We start from the raw sequence: 15,261 nt of genomic DNA on the forward strand, positions 1-15,261 counted from the left end.
AATTTCTAGCCGCTGATTCAACGGTAGACCCAGGAGAAGGATAATTCCCTCCATGCAACACCAATTCGTCCCTCCGGGGTAACAATGTAATTGACAGGAAAACACATTGGGCAAATACCAACCTGCTAATGTTTCATTAACTAACTTTTCTACAGGTTGGTCACATCAGGATGGACTGGATATATAGTTGGACCACCACCGAAAGGTTCGTTTGCATAATTTATGTCGCCAATTTCAACCTTAAGCCGCCTGTCAAAGTGTCCATTTTCGTTTCGGTCAATCAATCACCGACCGGTGAGTTTGATTCGTTCCACTTTAGCTGCTGACCTCTCACATCAGTTTAAGTCAGCTCGACGTCCAGCATTCACCTTTCACCAGCCGTTGAAAAAAAAAAGCTATCCACAAAGCAGGCAAAGACAAATTAGAACTCCCTATAAGGTAACTGATCATCTAAGGATTTAACCAAATGGAAACGAACTCAATCACTTGGCGTCGTTTGCTTCTCAATTTTAGGTCACAGCGGACGAAAACGAGGATGGTCACATTGTGTTCGATTGCGCAATTATTCCGTGAGGGTCTCCTAATGCCAGCAATCATGTAACCTAGTAACCAAATTCTATAACGGCTGCGTCCCCCACTCTACCCTTGGAGATGTTCCTAGACGATTCCGGTTAAAGCCGTCCCTCACCAATAACGGTGGGCGAGATAATAATGATTCACTTTCAACCGCGTTGGACTTTATCAACCCCGGCTGACACGGGTAACGGTGCGGTACAGGCAAAGAATCCGGAACAGACACAGTTTGGCGTCGTTCGTGCCCATTGGAGGCCCTTATCTCGCACCAACGAAGCAGCTGACAACAACAGCAAGCTCCAGCCATCAGCGCGAGCACCGGGAAGCCGTGTGCGTGTCGTCTGGCAGGAACGCAAACGAATGCCATTTCGTACGCCTCGAGTGTGGTGTTTGTTCTTTGTTGCCCCCGCGAACGACCTAGTGACGATGTCTAGTCACGGCATCAACCGATGATCCTCCAGCACTGTGTTTGCACCAAATCGTGGAAGATCGTGGGATCGTTCCGGATCGTTGGTTCGATAAATTAAAGTACTCTACAGTTTCGAACAGCGTTCTCTCACAGGAAGTAAACAAGCGCCTCGTAGCGATTTAAAGCAGCACATTCTTCCATCTTCCCAACAACAGCAGCAACAACCGGCGACCGCAGCGAGCGTTGTTCACATTTGCATATGCGAAAGCGCACTGCCGGGGTTGAAAGCTAAAGTTCAAAGCTCTTAGTATCCGTCAAACCCGCTGCCCGATATAATATGGGTATCGATACGCCACGTGTCACTTGCCGGTTGTGTCGTGAAATGTCAGTACGTCCGCGCATCAACAAGACGCCAAGCCGTACGATGATCGATGAAGCCGTTGGTTAATTGTTAGCCGTAATTAATCGTTTCAAAGGATTTTCCACGCGAGAATGGAGGTGCTGAGAGAACCCAACGCCAAAATGGCTATCCCATCCGTTTGAATGTCCTCCATTGTTCCAAAGGTTGCCACTGCTCAATGATGCGGCTTATAAAATTTCCTTCGCTATGAACGATGAATTACCAAAAGCGGAAGCACGACAGACATGCCTCCCATCATCCGCGCAAGGGTGATGTGTAAAGGCATTACGATACAAATCGTTACATCCGTTTGCGCAAGCTCAGCTTGGTGCAGCGCCTCGATGTTAACCTAAGATGAGTAAACTGTCACCCTCTTTGAGGATGCGTGTTCCGCCACCGCCATGGTGTGTCTGGAATATTAATCTTGCATCCAACTGAGCTACCCTTGGCATTGAAAATGCATAATGTCAACGACGCATATGCGCCACGGGCAATGCGGGAGGAAATGGCACGTCGCAGATTTAGAGATTACCACCAACTTGAAGAATAAGTCGCACACATTAAGTTCCCGAAGCAAGAGAACATTAAAACTTTACCAGAAATCATTTCGGAGGCTGTTGAACGCAATGCTATTGACCTTGTGATAGCGATCCAGCAATTCACCAGATGAACCGTTCCATCCTACCGGTCACCGGTGTTGATGGTTGATGTAGCGTAAAAAAGTGCCCCGTGAGTTAACGATCACCGAAAAGGCTACACATGTTGATGCTTTTATTTTTTCAGTCATACATTGAGGAACGGCAGTCCCGAACCTTTTTAATTACACCAGAAGATGATGTGGGCAAAACGTGCGCAAAAGAAACTGGTTTAAGATACTGGAGGAATCATGCATATTTGGATGTTAATTAAATCTGTACTGAAGCCCAATATGAAATTGTGGACTCAACAGAGACAAGATTCATTCCGAATGACATTGTCTCGTTGCTGAAAGGCAAACAAATACGCATCAAGAAAATTTAATTGGATTGAATAACATGCAGATCTCATCTGCATCCGTTTCAATGAGGCAGTTTGATGATTTGTTTCAAAGAACCAACAAATCCATATGGCACCAGGCGCGTTCTAAACATTTCATACACAGCGATAACATGTACCAACGACAATGTTTTCTGCTTCTACAAGATTGCCACTTACAGAAGAATCATGCTTCCCCTTCGTGAAAATCCACAACTCTTCTGATAGCTCGTGTAGGAGGTTGGATGAGTGATCGCACATGCAAAACAAAACCCTTCCTTAGGGGCCTTTCTAAGTCACCATAATGGGCGATACTTGTTTCTATTTTCTTTCCCTCTCCTGATAAATCATCTCCACCGAACGCTCAATGGCGTCCGGGTTGGTTCATTGGTGGTAGCAGCTCGAAATGCAACCGTGCACCACTGCAACTGCACTTCGCCCGCCGTTCCGCGTGCAGCATTGAGCGAATGTTTATGTTCTCCTTCACGTGTCCGGCGGGGTTCTGCCGGCCGTCCTTCCTCGGCCCGCGTGCCCCCTCGTGACGTCCAGCACAGGGCGAGCCTATCCCTTCCCGACCCTCCACACGGGGCTCGACGTCGACGTTGCACATTACTCGTTTGCCATGGCATAGACCCGATACAACACTGCCTTCTTCTGCATTTGCGCAACACACAAACACTCTCTACCCTCCTCCTCGCCGTTCGCCCCAACCCCGTCTTCAAGCACCTGTTGCCACTTCGAAGGCAGCATTCTCGATGCGATCGGTGATCGACGATCATCGACGACGGTGAAGGTTTTTATGCAACACTCCGGCTACCCGCCAACACGAACGGCACGATTTCGCGGGTTCGACTTAAACTCTCCGGCACATAGCTTCAACAACAACATCAACAACGACCTTCCCCTTGCGTTATTCGAATGGCATCGCGAAAAGACAAACAGTGAGACAAACGAACGGCTCAATTATCGTAGCAGAACGTTGCCGAAACGGTACTTCACATACGCAGCCGACTGTGGTTCAGGCACCTCCGGCGATTCGAAGGGGTTCGAATCGAAAAACGCTACACATGTTTGATGCCACCGAAAATACGCTCCACCGAGGACGTGACGCGAATGGACACCACAATTTGACTCCGGAGCAAAGTTTAATCGCACCAGGAAAAGATTTAATTTACTCCACATTTTAAAACACACTCCGCAAGCACCTTTTGGTGGATTGGAGTAGGCTTTTTTTTAAATTTCACAGACACCATCAGCATTCGGTTGGGTATCTCTTGGGGACGTCAGTTCATACAGGCGTCATCCCGTATGAAATTGATCGTTCTTATCACGGTTGGGTTCTTATCTCACGGCACTGGGGCGCGAAATGTAAACAGAAACGGCGCGATGCACCCAAACCAACTGCTCTCTTGGTGGCATCACAAGCACATTTCTACTGCACTGTCGTCTCCCGGAGCCGATTCGAACATGTGGGCGAATATTTCATCATCATCAACGTCATGCTTCCTGTTTACGACCCGAGAACAAACGCGATGACGAATGTGTAGCAAATGGGATGGGATGTCTGTAAACATTGGCGATTTTTTGGCGATCTCATTGGGCAAATAGTCCACCAACCGAACCGAGGCAGAACCGAATGTGGCACACTTAGCCGTGACACTTTTACTTTGCTTTGCCTATTCTGACGCACAAAGTCCAGTAGCACACCATCATCACTTCCTTCCTGTTCCACGGCGCGGTGGAAGAATATCGATCGGAACACGGAAAAGTACGGAAAACAAACACTGGCTAGACACCGAATGTTGACTGTTTTGTACTTACGATTTAGTTCTTTTTTCCATCGCAGAAAGTAGGTATTAGAATGTATTAGTCATCGGCAAGAAAGTGCTACAAATAATAAGCACACTACTTTAAAAAAACCCACTTTCTTTGTTCTTTTCTAGCACAGAAAAATGAAGAAACTCTCAGGCACGCACGATCAAAAACTACCCTTTTCGTGTTGGCGCACGATCGCCAAGAAATGGTAGAACAGCAGAAAGCAGCCAAAGAAAATAAAACACACCCCGCTTGCTTCGATTTCGCTGACTCCGCGCGTGTCCGTGCGCGTGGTTTCACGCGTCTTGTCTCGACGGAAGAAACGGTTCGACTGAAGCGCGATTACGAGCGAAGGAAGGCGATATAGCTCGCGAGTCCGATGCTGCTCCACCAGGCGTGCGCTCCACCACCGGCGGCTACGTAGAAAGAAGACGTGGACGATGGGAACCTGGGCCGGGGGAAGGGTGATCGGATCGGAAAACCTTCCCGCGAGCGTTGCTGAGAGTGTGTGAGAGCTTCGGAAACCGTTCGAGAGAGAGAGCTTCCCCGGGAAAAGCGTGAAGCGAACAGTTTTGGGAATTGTGATCGCACTCCCAAAAATGCATCCTACTATCCATATGGCCGCTCGGATATTCTCATTCTACGTTCGGTGAAATCATGCATTGGTCCGTTTCATTGGACGACCTAGAGCATGACGTAGAAAATTCAAGTTTTAAGCTGTGACGATCGGGAGATCCAAGTCGAAAAACCTGTTTGAGGACCCATTCCAAAACATTCAGCAGGACAATGGAATGAGAATTGGAGGATCTTTTTAATAGTTCATCTCATGTAAAGAATGGAACATAAACGATTTTTGAGCGGAGTTCAAAACATGAGAAAATCTATGTTGATGAAGGCTAAAGACGCGATACAAATGAGTGAGATTTTGGTTATTTCTCGTCGACTTTCAGCAAATTCCCCTCCGGACACTTTCAAACTAATTAATGAAACAGTGACTCGCTCTAAAATCCCACACTTTCAGAACCACACTGACCACCACGTCGTTATGGGAAAAACATTCCTACTGGGCTCAGCAGACTTCTCCTTCACCCGTTCAGCGACTCGTGCGACAGCCCTGCAGTCGTGAACCTGAATAGTGTGATCTTTGCATAGGATTCCATTCGACATTGTTTTTGTTTTCTTATTGCTTGATCTTGCACTTGACAAACGGCTAACTGTTGATGATGTTATTCCCAACCAACTACTTCCGGGGAACTATCGAGACTCAAAGGAAGGACTTAAGAAGATCTGGTTGAAGTGATAGTGCAACAGCAACGACCTATCGAACAGCATAGAATGGTTGATAAGGAGTGTTCGACCCGTTGCTTGGAAAGTGGCCGAAGAGTCTGCGTCCATTTTGCGGAGCTACATTCACGGTCATCACATCTCTGACAACTGGAGGGCACTCGGTCGAAGCCCTCCCCAGTACTACCGTGGAAAATACGCAACAGTTTCCGCGCGATAGGAGAAATATAGCGTTGCCCATTAGTCAATGCAGTGATCACGCGTAGCCCGGCTATGCTGCCGCCGGGAGATAATTAATTATACGAATGCAAATAGATTCTACACCCTCAAAGGCGCCACCAACACCCGCACGGTTATGATCCAAGGCAAAAAGGGGTCGTGACCGATCCATCGGAGGATCGATGCTGAGAAAAATGAATCACACAGCTGTTCGAAAACCGACACCCGAAGGGTTTGACCCAAGAAACACCGTGTTCTAATTGGCAACATCCAAACACCCGGCAATGTGTTTGTGGTAGAACGCGACGATGCGTCTACTAGTAATGGGGCCTATTTACTACCTAGCGGCTAAACTCGTTCCACTAGAAGGTCTCCGTTGCACCGTATGACCCATTTTTGCCGACGGTTCGTTCGACGGCCCAGGACCAGCGCTTGGAACACGCCTGTTACAAAAGCCGATCGCGACGACTACGGCGACGAGACTCGATGCTTACCTTCGATTCTAGTCCAAGCCTTTGATTACATATCCGATGGCGGCAGCAGGTAACGTAATCTGCCGTATTTATCTCTCATTACAGCGAGGTGTGCAAGGGGGCGATGCGTTTACCCATGCGGTTTTCCCTACAATGTAAGCGTGTGCTGGATGATTGGTTTCCCCAAATGAAGGGGAAAAGATCGTGAGCACATGTAATCCTGGGTAAGAAATCAATGTCAAGGATTCCCGAATGGAAGGACCCGATTCGCCGAAGTCGATAGTCTAATCCTGATAAAACTGATAATAAACACCCTCCCGTTTTAGGTCATTGCACCTGGATTTTTTGATACTACCGTGCCTCCAAAGTGCATTTTCGCAACCCTTGCTGCACCGCGCTTATCGCAGCACTGTCTCTACGGGCCTGACGTTGGTGATTTTATTGCACGATAAGATAACACCTGTAATACTGTACGAAACCGAAATTACACTTTTTTTCGATTCCACAATATCAAATACATTCGCTTATCTTTCAAGTTCAATAGTGGGTGGAAACTATGAGTGCTTCTAATGTTTGGGAACGTTAGCTCCCACCAATTTTAGTGAATGGATGGTCAACAATTGCTGATGAAATCAACGATAGTAGTAACAGTCGCGTAGCAAACCGTTGTTCCATTTCCGTTCAAATACAAATTAATGTGACAATGTTATGCTCCGAAAAGGCTACGTTCAATATATAATTAGGTCGGGTTAATAACTGGTCATTAGGTAGCAAGCTTACCTCAGCGAATGGTGTTTGTTTTCGCGTCCCCTGTGCGTCCGATAAAACTGATGTTTGTCTGACGAAAGGGTGACTGTTCCTTTTTGCGTGTTTTAGTCGCTTCATGTTTGCCTTGATCTACTGTATGTTATTCTATTACGATTTTGAAACTCTTCGGTTCGAATTTCTTAAAAGCACACTAATCATTTCAGTGAGATCCATTCCAGTGGAAACAATAAACCCCCCACCGCTTAATCGTGATACCGTGAGCAGCATAGCGAGAAAGATGACTACCGTTTTGCAGCATTTACCCTTTCCATTAGCTTCTATTAGCGTGTTACAACTGCGACCCCGCCGAGCGAGTATTGCATCTTTGATGCATCTCTAATGCAATCATAGCGCGACGCAGCGGCAAAATTCTACCTGATGGATTATGCCACCGTTTCTTTGAAGCATGATCACCATGCAACGATCACACTTCGCTGTTAACGGGGTTATACACGTTTTACATGTTTGAAACTTGAGCTGATTTTGTGAAATTAGAAAGAGTTTACAGTGTCACCAACTAAAACCAGTCATCTCTAAGAAAACCGTAGTGGCCTTGTGGAATTTGTGTCAGTTCGAAGGACATGGATGGAATATGAAACCAACCTGATGTATGTTTTGTTATGGTTGAATAATAAGTATTTAAGATACAACATTTACCAATGCAGCAAAATTAAAATCGTCAATAAATGAAAAATTAACAACGGCCAGTAAACTTTTATTTTGAAAATCCTAAAACAAGCTTTATTCAAGACACCTTATTTGTAATACCGATTATCTACACCTTGGTAAATGGTCAAGTTTATCTTTGCTTATGTAGCTTGGTGAAACGGTAAACTGGTTCAACTACCGGCTAGTGTACCGGTTTGCTAATGTTTAAAAAAATAGGTTTTTCAAAAATAGAAATGATTGAAACATTTTTCATTAGACAAAATCATCTTTAAAAGTCCTTTCATTCAAAAGATTTTCCCTGGATTGGCTTTTGCTGTTTTAAATTAAATTAGTATCTTTCTTCCCCAAGTTCCATCTCTCTACCAAACAGTTAACTTATCAGACTAAGAAATTAAATTTGCTAGTATTCTCCATAGTACAATGGAATATCCTTGGTTATATTTCGGAGCAGAATACATTGTCATACTTTATCCATAGACTGTTATTTAAAATCCCAGTTTGATTGAGTATCCATCGGTCACGATTCTTCCATAAGCTGTCTAGTCTAATTATATAATTAAAATCCAACAATCTTCACGTCGTATCACGTTCGTCGTAACAATGTATTGAACGTGGATCAATAATTGACGCTAACACAAACGATTGAGCAAGTTTATCGTTTCTTACTAGCAATTACATTGACCAGTACATAAAATGAATTGCTGTTGGTCTAATAAAGCATTCTATTGCACGGAATTGATCGTTACCTGGAAGAATGACCAAGTTCAAAACTCAGAAACAAACGCAGTTATTTTATAGAATGTGTTTGTGTTGCATTTATTGACTAAAACAATTACTAACAATACATTAGGCGCTAATTCAACGGTACTTTATCAGTAAAAAAACCTTAAACCGACGAAATCTGCTAAAGAAAAAGGGGACATTTCATTCACAGCTACAGTAAACGTTTAACTTCTAGGAGCACGAAAGCAAAGAGAAAAGTAATCTTGTTCTGAATTATATACAGCTAAAAATGCACCTCGATAAGATTGTGGAATCTGAATTGAAACGAATTCTTTTGGCAAACCCTTTTTGGTTTCGTTTTGTTGTGTTCCCCCTCCATCCACTGGCACGATCTCTGGCAACGAACATCACATCAAACATTGCTATTCATCACATGGCGCTGGATAACTGGATCAGCTTGCGTGGGGAAAACTGCGTTGGAATTCTACGCTACCGTTGGACTCTAACCTATGACTAAACACAGGACGTTCTCTACCGCACGGACACAACCTTCCACCGTAGGCAGAAGTAGCAGGCCACACGGACAAGCAACAACGTGGCGCATAAAGCGTACACGTCCTTCCAGAACTGGTCGCCCTCCATCGAAATCTCTGACAAGAACTTGGCCGGATATCTAAACGATAAAGGACAATATTACATCGATGGGTTCGAAGACACAGCAACACTGACCAACTCACCTGTAATGGCAGTAAGGCTTCAGCTCGCAATCGAGCGTCTCGCGGTTTTCGCCGTATATTGCGTTAACGTAACCCTCTAAGCCGTAGCGTAGATAAGAGATGTGGCTGCCCCATTTAAGGTAGCTCGGAAGATCGCGCAACGTCACACCGAACCCGGCGAACATCATCATCGGGATGGTCAGTACAGGTCCCAGGAAGGTACCGTTCTGTGGAAATGGACCGAAAAGGCCACGTATTGTATTACAACTCAGCATGGACAACTCTTCACTGACGTGCGATAAGCGAACCATTACTTACCACCACATTAAACCAGGCACCGATGGTCAGTCCGATACTCTGGGCTATCAACACAATCAACAGACTGATGGTAAAGAACATCCCGAAGCGGAACCATTCCATGGGCTGCCCGCTCATCAGGTAGATGATGACGGTGAAGATCAGACAGCAGAATACGGAGAGCGGAATATCAATGATCGACACCGAGAGGTAGTAACACTTTAACGTGTACCACCGATTAAAGTGTTCCTTCAGAATTACACCCATCTCGGTGGGGACTGGAAGAAAGAGAGTGAGAGACCGAGAAATCGAAAGTTATAGCATGTGGGGGTTACTCTATGCCATTGACCAGCCAGACAGTCAGGCGTCGTCTGTGTCGTTGTCAGAATTGTTTGACTTACATGTCAGCACGGTTAGCATCATCGTGGCCATCATATGATGCATCAGGATGGAAAAAAGCAGATTGTAGTTGTCGAGTACCCGTGACCCTTCGTTGCCGGCGTCAATGAACAGGAACCCCAGCATGGCGGCGATGACTATGTTCACTCCAATCCTCAGATGAGTAAGGGTGGCGTCTCGCCGAGCCTTGATTATGCCGCGCTTGATAAGCACCTGAAGCTGGTGCACCTGGGACGTCGTAGTAAGATCCTCGTTCTGCTCGATGATCTTCTTCAGTGGGTACTTCTTGCGTAGCTGTTCGAGCTTTAGCAATTTCCGCTTATCGGTGAACCATTCAGTGCTTTCACCGTTTCCCATCTCCATCACCATGCGCTGGATGCGATCGTCTCCATACTCCCCGCAGGCAAGTTCGATCACTAAAACCAGTGAAAGCCAAATAATCACGTCACATTCTAAAGTTAACTGAGTGTTGAGAGGGCACTCACCATAATCAGCGGGGTTGTGGTACACAGGACAAGGCATCTCGACGGATTGCAGGAATGGAACGAGACTGTTCGTGCAACCCTGATACATGCACTCGCCGTTCGAGAGGACGTACACCTGATCAAACTCCTGGAACAGCTTGGCGGATGGCTGATGAATGGTGCAGATGATCGTTCGTCCCTGGTTGGCCAATTGTTTTAGCAGGCCCACAACTTGGTTGCACGAGAAACTATCCAAACCACTGTGGAGAAAAACAAAATAGCAATCGAAGGTTCCAACACTTGCATGAAGTTGAGTTTCTTACGTGGTTGGCTCGTCCAAGAACATGATCGTCGGGTTGTTGATGAGCTCCAGCGCAATGGACAACCTTTTCCGCTGCCCTCCGGACAGACGCTTCGTGATGGTGAACTGATGCTCGTACAGGCCAAGTACCGTCAGGATGTCTTCAATCTTGAAGCAAACATACGTTTAGTAACAACTCTCTATCGGCCATTGCAAAGGCGACTTACAATGGATTCCTTCTCGTGACGGGTCACTTCCGGACCTAGCTTCAGATCCGCCGCGATGCGCATATTCTCCAGCACCGTCAGCAGCGTCTGCAACCGGTCGACCTGCGTGATGTAGCACGTCATCCGCCGGAAACTGTTGAGGTTGCGAATGCGCCCGTTCACGTACACCGCTCCTTCGACGCCCGTCTTCCGGTAGCCCGATAGCACGTCCAGTAACGTCGATTTACCCGCCCCCGACGGACCCATGATGGCGATCAGCTGAGAGCCCGGGAACTTCCCATTCACCTTGTGGAGAATTTCTTTTTGCCCTGGAAGGGAGGGAGAATCGAGACCGAGAAGAAGAAATTGAGATTAATCGAAGCGGCCTTCCTCGTTACTACATCACATGTTTACCCTTGGACCTTTTTCCACGAGCAAGTCGTAAAAAAGCGTTACTCACACACGCCATCGCATTCTCGAGACCAAAATAATCCCGAGCTGGTAGAATAATAAATCAAAAATTGTTTCTCCGGGAATGTAAACGGCCGTGAAATAAATATCAGCAAGGTGGTATCTTATCAGCTATTTCCTTGATTTTTGTATCACCGTCCCCTCTCCCCGGACCTCACCTTCACCCCCCATTTCCCACGAATCATCGATAAGCAAGAATACCGGGTGTGAAGTTTATAAAATGTTGGTTTCAAAGTACAGCAATATTTTCTCTCCGATCCGGAGTGTATATGCCCTTTTTGAATAACAAACCACCTTCTACAACACCTCCATTCTAGTGTAATGGAAGCACCAGGAACTAAGCCCCGCAGGGCAAAGTCCTTTCAACCCCCCAGCCGGCTTAGAACGTCGCCGTTTAAGTTGGGTGTTTTGCTCCCGGAATAAGAGGTAGTGCTCGAGACCGAGTAGTAAATAACTGTTTTGATAGCACTCGATCACCGTGCGCTTTTTGTTTGTCGAACAGTAAACTATAAGTACGACTAATACTCCAGTGAACGATTTAGTACAGACTAAAGAAAAAAAATGGTTAATACTGTGCCTCATAACCACCTATGGACTTTGTTGACGCAAGCAAAGCTGCATGATAAGGGACATACGACAAATAATCAGAGATTGATCCCCGCCCAACCAACCTTCATCCTCACCTAGAGGTCTAGAAGGGATAATAAGCAGGGGCACATGAAAACAACGAGCTGCGATTCGATTGCGATCCTCAATCGTGAAGTGGCGAGAAGGATTATGCATTACACTCGTTTTGTATTTCTTCCCCAGAGCTTGGTGGTGGTTTCGTTGTTTATCAGCTGGTTTGCAGCACAATGGCAGGAGCTTATCCTGGAGCCAGATAACACCCTAAGAGGCCCGAGCTGGGCAAAGGTGAATTTTGAAGTAGAGCTCTTTCGTACTGTGGCTATTTTTACGAAGGGTTGCGTCACAAAAGAGGGCTGTGTCATATTTTTCCAATCACGGGTAATGAAACTGTGATTTATGTTTGCTCGTTGAGTATCAAGTATCTTAGGGGCAACAGACTTAAACAAGTGCTTCGACCGGAAATGGCTTGTTTCCGATGCCGTTCTGATTATTATTTACTCGATACATGCAGCAGGTAGGTTTGTATCCAAGCAGAATAACGAAGGGTCAGATAAGAATCACTTACAGACTCCCTCATTTATGCTTGGCAGCTGAATCAAATTGCAAATAAGACGTTCCGGATCGCGAACTCAGGGTTTAGGTATTAATCCGCAAGCGTGCACACGTGGATGACATGTTACTCCCGATCTCCGCAGCCACAATCCTCACCAACCGAGTTCAAGTTCATAAATTTGCTCCCTCGCAGGACAAATGCTAAAGGACGTGCTAGGTGTAAAATCGCTATGTGAGCCACAGCAAACCGGCTTTGCTAATAAGGCTTCCAGAGAGAGACTAATGATGCCTACGAGAGTACGCGACAGATAGTAGGCTGCACCTTTTTCCACCCTTTTCCGCAAGGTTAGAGGGCTACAGGCTTGGGGCGATCGTACGCACGTGAGTCAGTGGCATGTGTGGACGCGTACACAACATCCGTCACGATCCCCGGTGCCGACGAGGAAGTGTGTTCGAGTGGAAAATTAACGGCTTGCAGCGACGACGCCGTCCAGCGACGTTAGAGAACCAGTTGACCGTGGCGATCGACGCACTTGCAATCTTTATGCTGTCGGTGCAAAGCCAGTCAACAAACAAAACAACCAACCGAGCGGTCCTCATACTGGCCATGCGTCACTCCGTTTTACTGAAGCGTCTATTTGACACCGGCATCGATCGACATTATCAACACTTTCCTTCTCTCTTTATGAACTTTCTTTGTTCACGCAAAGGGCTGACTGCATTCAAGTGTCCTCTTGACACCGGACGTCTTTCTTCGCAACACCGATCGCGATCGTGATCGAAGTGGATCGTTCCGGCGCCTGCAGGAATCCTGCCCTGTGCGAACTACTTCAAGGACATGTGCGATCGACCACACAAACCGGTAGCGAAAACTACGTGATGATGATCGATGCACGATCGTGTCTTGCAATCACGGACACGGACGACACGAGCCCGTTGTGCTGTTTACTATTCTCCAAAGGTAAACCACATGTGTGTCCGTTAGGTGAACAAGAATAGTTTCAGATGTGATTGGAATATTTAAAGGCAACGTTTGATTTAACGCTCTAAACGATCGACGTAGTTCAAATATCAATAAGACTTTGGTTTGTGGAACAAATTATGATTCATTCACGTCATTCATTAACCGCGGTTTGTTTTCGAATTGTCATAACCGAGGCATTTCCAAGGAACACAAAACAAAACTGACGCTCTTTATGTATTCATAAGCTTTCCAAACAACCAACGATGAGAATGTAAACTGTAAATATGATGTGACGACGGCCTTCAAAGTGTAATTTTGGTAAAACCAGATACCTTCCGAAAAGGCGAAAACCAAGTGGATGTTTTCGCCTCAATCAACCAAATTGATTGAACATTAGGAAGTGTGTTTTTACGATTATGTCATACATTTTATGAAGGTTACATTCAGTTAAACAACTAAGCTAGGTCATAAAATGGGTGATCTTGAGCTCGTTGGCATTTGAAATGTGACAGGAAGCACCCGATCGTGGTTCAATAAAATCTATCTTTCTATCGTTGTTGTTTGGATGAATCGCTCGAAGAAACATAGCAGTGTGAATCAATTAAAGTGTTTCGATGCATATGACTCGCTTCTCGAAAGGTACACTACCCTGTCCCCGTTCTTCTCCCTCACCCCGACACCTTCCGTTGGGCGACTAATTGATGCAAATCATTCGCACAAACCGTACGAGATTAGAGTCTCGTGTTTGAGACACTCTCTGTAGGGAGCGACTTTAACACTTTGTTGCCATCGTCCGCGGGTCTTGTCCTAAACGCTTGCCCTGACCTATCCCGCGCGCCACCAACACTCCCCCCCGTCTAGGGTGCATTCTGAGCGGAATTTCCACCGCGTTCACCCCGATCCGGTCGAAAATCGCGATAAAGACACGCGATCCTCCCGAACGGCTCTTTGTTGCACGCTCGAGTTCACACACAAAGCGGATCACGGTGCGCGGTGCTAAAGTGCCCTGTTTTGCGCTGCAGCACGTCGTCGAACGAAAGCGAAAAAAGTGTCTTTCAACGGGGGGCGATTATCACTAGGCCGATCAATGCGGCGTCCGTAAGAAAAAGAAAAACACACTCATAAAAATCGAAAACGCCTTGCCTGCGCCAAACGCGCAGAGGGTGATACTGAGGGTAGCGCAAAGAAGAAAAAACGGGGTAAGGTGATCGTCCTCCGAGGGTTGATATTGGGCGTCAGCACAATATAGCAACGCTGGAGTCACGTGGAGCGCCCGCTTGGGAAAATGGGAGAAAATCCCTTTCGGACGAACCGCGTGGTCCGGGGTGGGAAGTGGTAAGTCGATTTGTCACCTTCCTGCCGGTGCTTACCTTTGCGAAATCCGAGATCCACGACGTACGACACATCTTTGAACTGAATGTCGACGGGTTCGCGTGGCGGCAGGTTCTGGAACGGCCGGACGGCATGGCTCTCGATGTCGTGGTTCGAGGTGAACGAATTGCCGTTGCCGGTGTTGTTACGAATTACCGCCTGGTCCATGTTGCGCGAGTCCTTACGATTCAGCGGCACCGTCGTTTGGTTGTACACCGGGGCCGACTGAGCCTCGGAGAGATTGGCCAGCGCAATGCCCCGCACTTCCTGCTGTAGGATATCCATCTTCGTTCGAGAGGGGCACTTCGTGGGAACTCCAGACTTTGCTCAACACCACTTACACTTTGCACCCTCTTGACTAACGTCGCGTCTAGTTGTTCAAAATCGGATTCAGAGCAATTCAGGCTTCCCTAGAGTCTGTTTGTCATCAGCTCTCAGACCTAAAGGCTCTCAGGCACACCTGTATGTACACTGCTAATCACTCGCGGCTCACAACCCTTACCACCC

The 15,261-nt window shown here is 46.6% G+C and overlaps 1 protein-coding gene across 1 annotated transcript; it reads right to left on the reverse strand.

Moving 5' to 3' along the window:
• Nucleotides 1-8,917: 8,917 nt before the first annotated feature.
• LOC131283044 (ATP-binding cassette sub-family G member 4) lies at nt 8,918-15,039 on the reverse strand. Its single transcript, XM_058312604.1, has 8 exons — nt 14,754-15,039; nt 10,791-11,098; nt 10,586-10,731; nt 10,284-10,522; nt 9,801-10,214; nt 9,421-9,677; nt 9,124-9,329; nt 8,918-9,059 (listed from the first exon to the last, which is right to left on the reverse strand). The coding sequence occupies exons 1-8, from the start codon at nt 15,037-15,039 to the stop codon at nt 8,918-8,920; spliced, it is 1,998 nt and encodes a 665-aa protein (XP_058168587.1).
• Nucleotides 15,040-15,261: the final 222 nt, after the last annotated feature.

Source organism: Anopheles ziemanni, chromosome 2 (genome assembly GCF_943734765.1).
Source record: "Anopheles ziemanni chromosome 2, idAnoZiCoDA_A2_x.2, whole genome shotgun sequence".
Classification (NCBI taxonomy): domain Eukaryota; kingdom Metazoa; phylum Arthropoda; class Insecta; order Diptera; family Culicidae; genus Anopheles; species Anopheles ziemanni.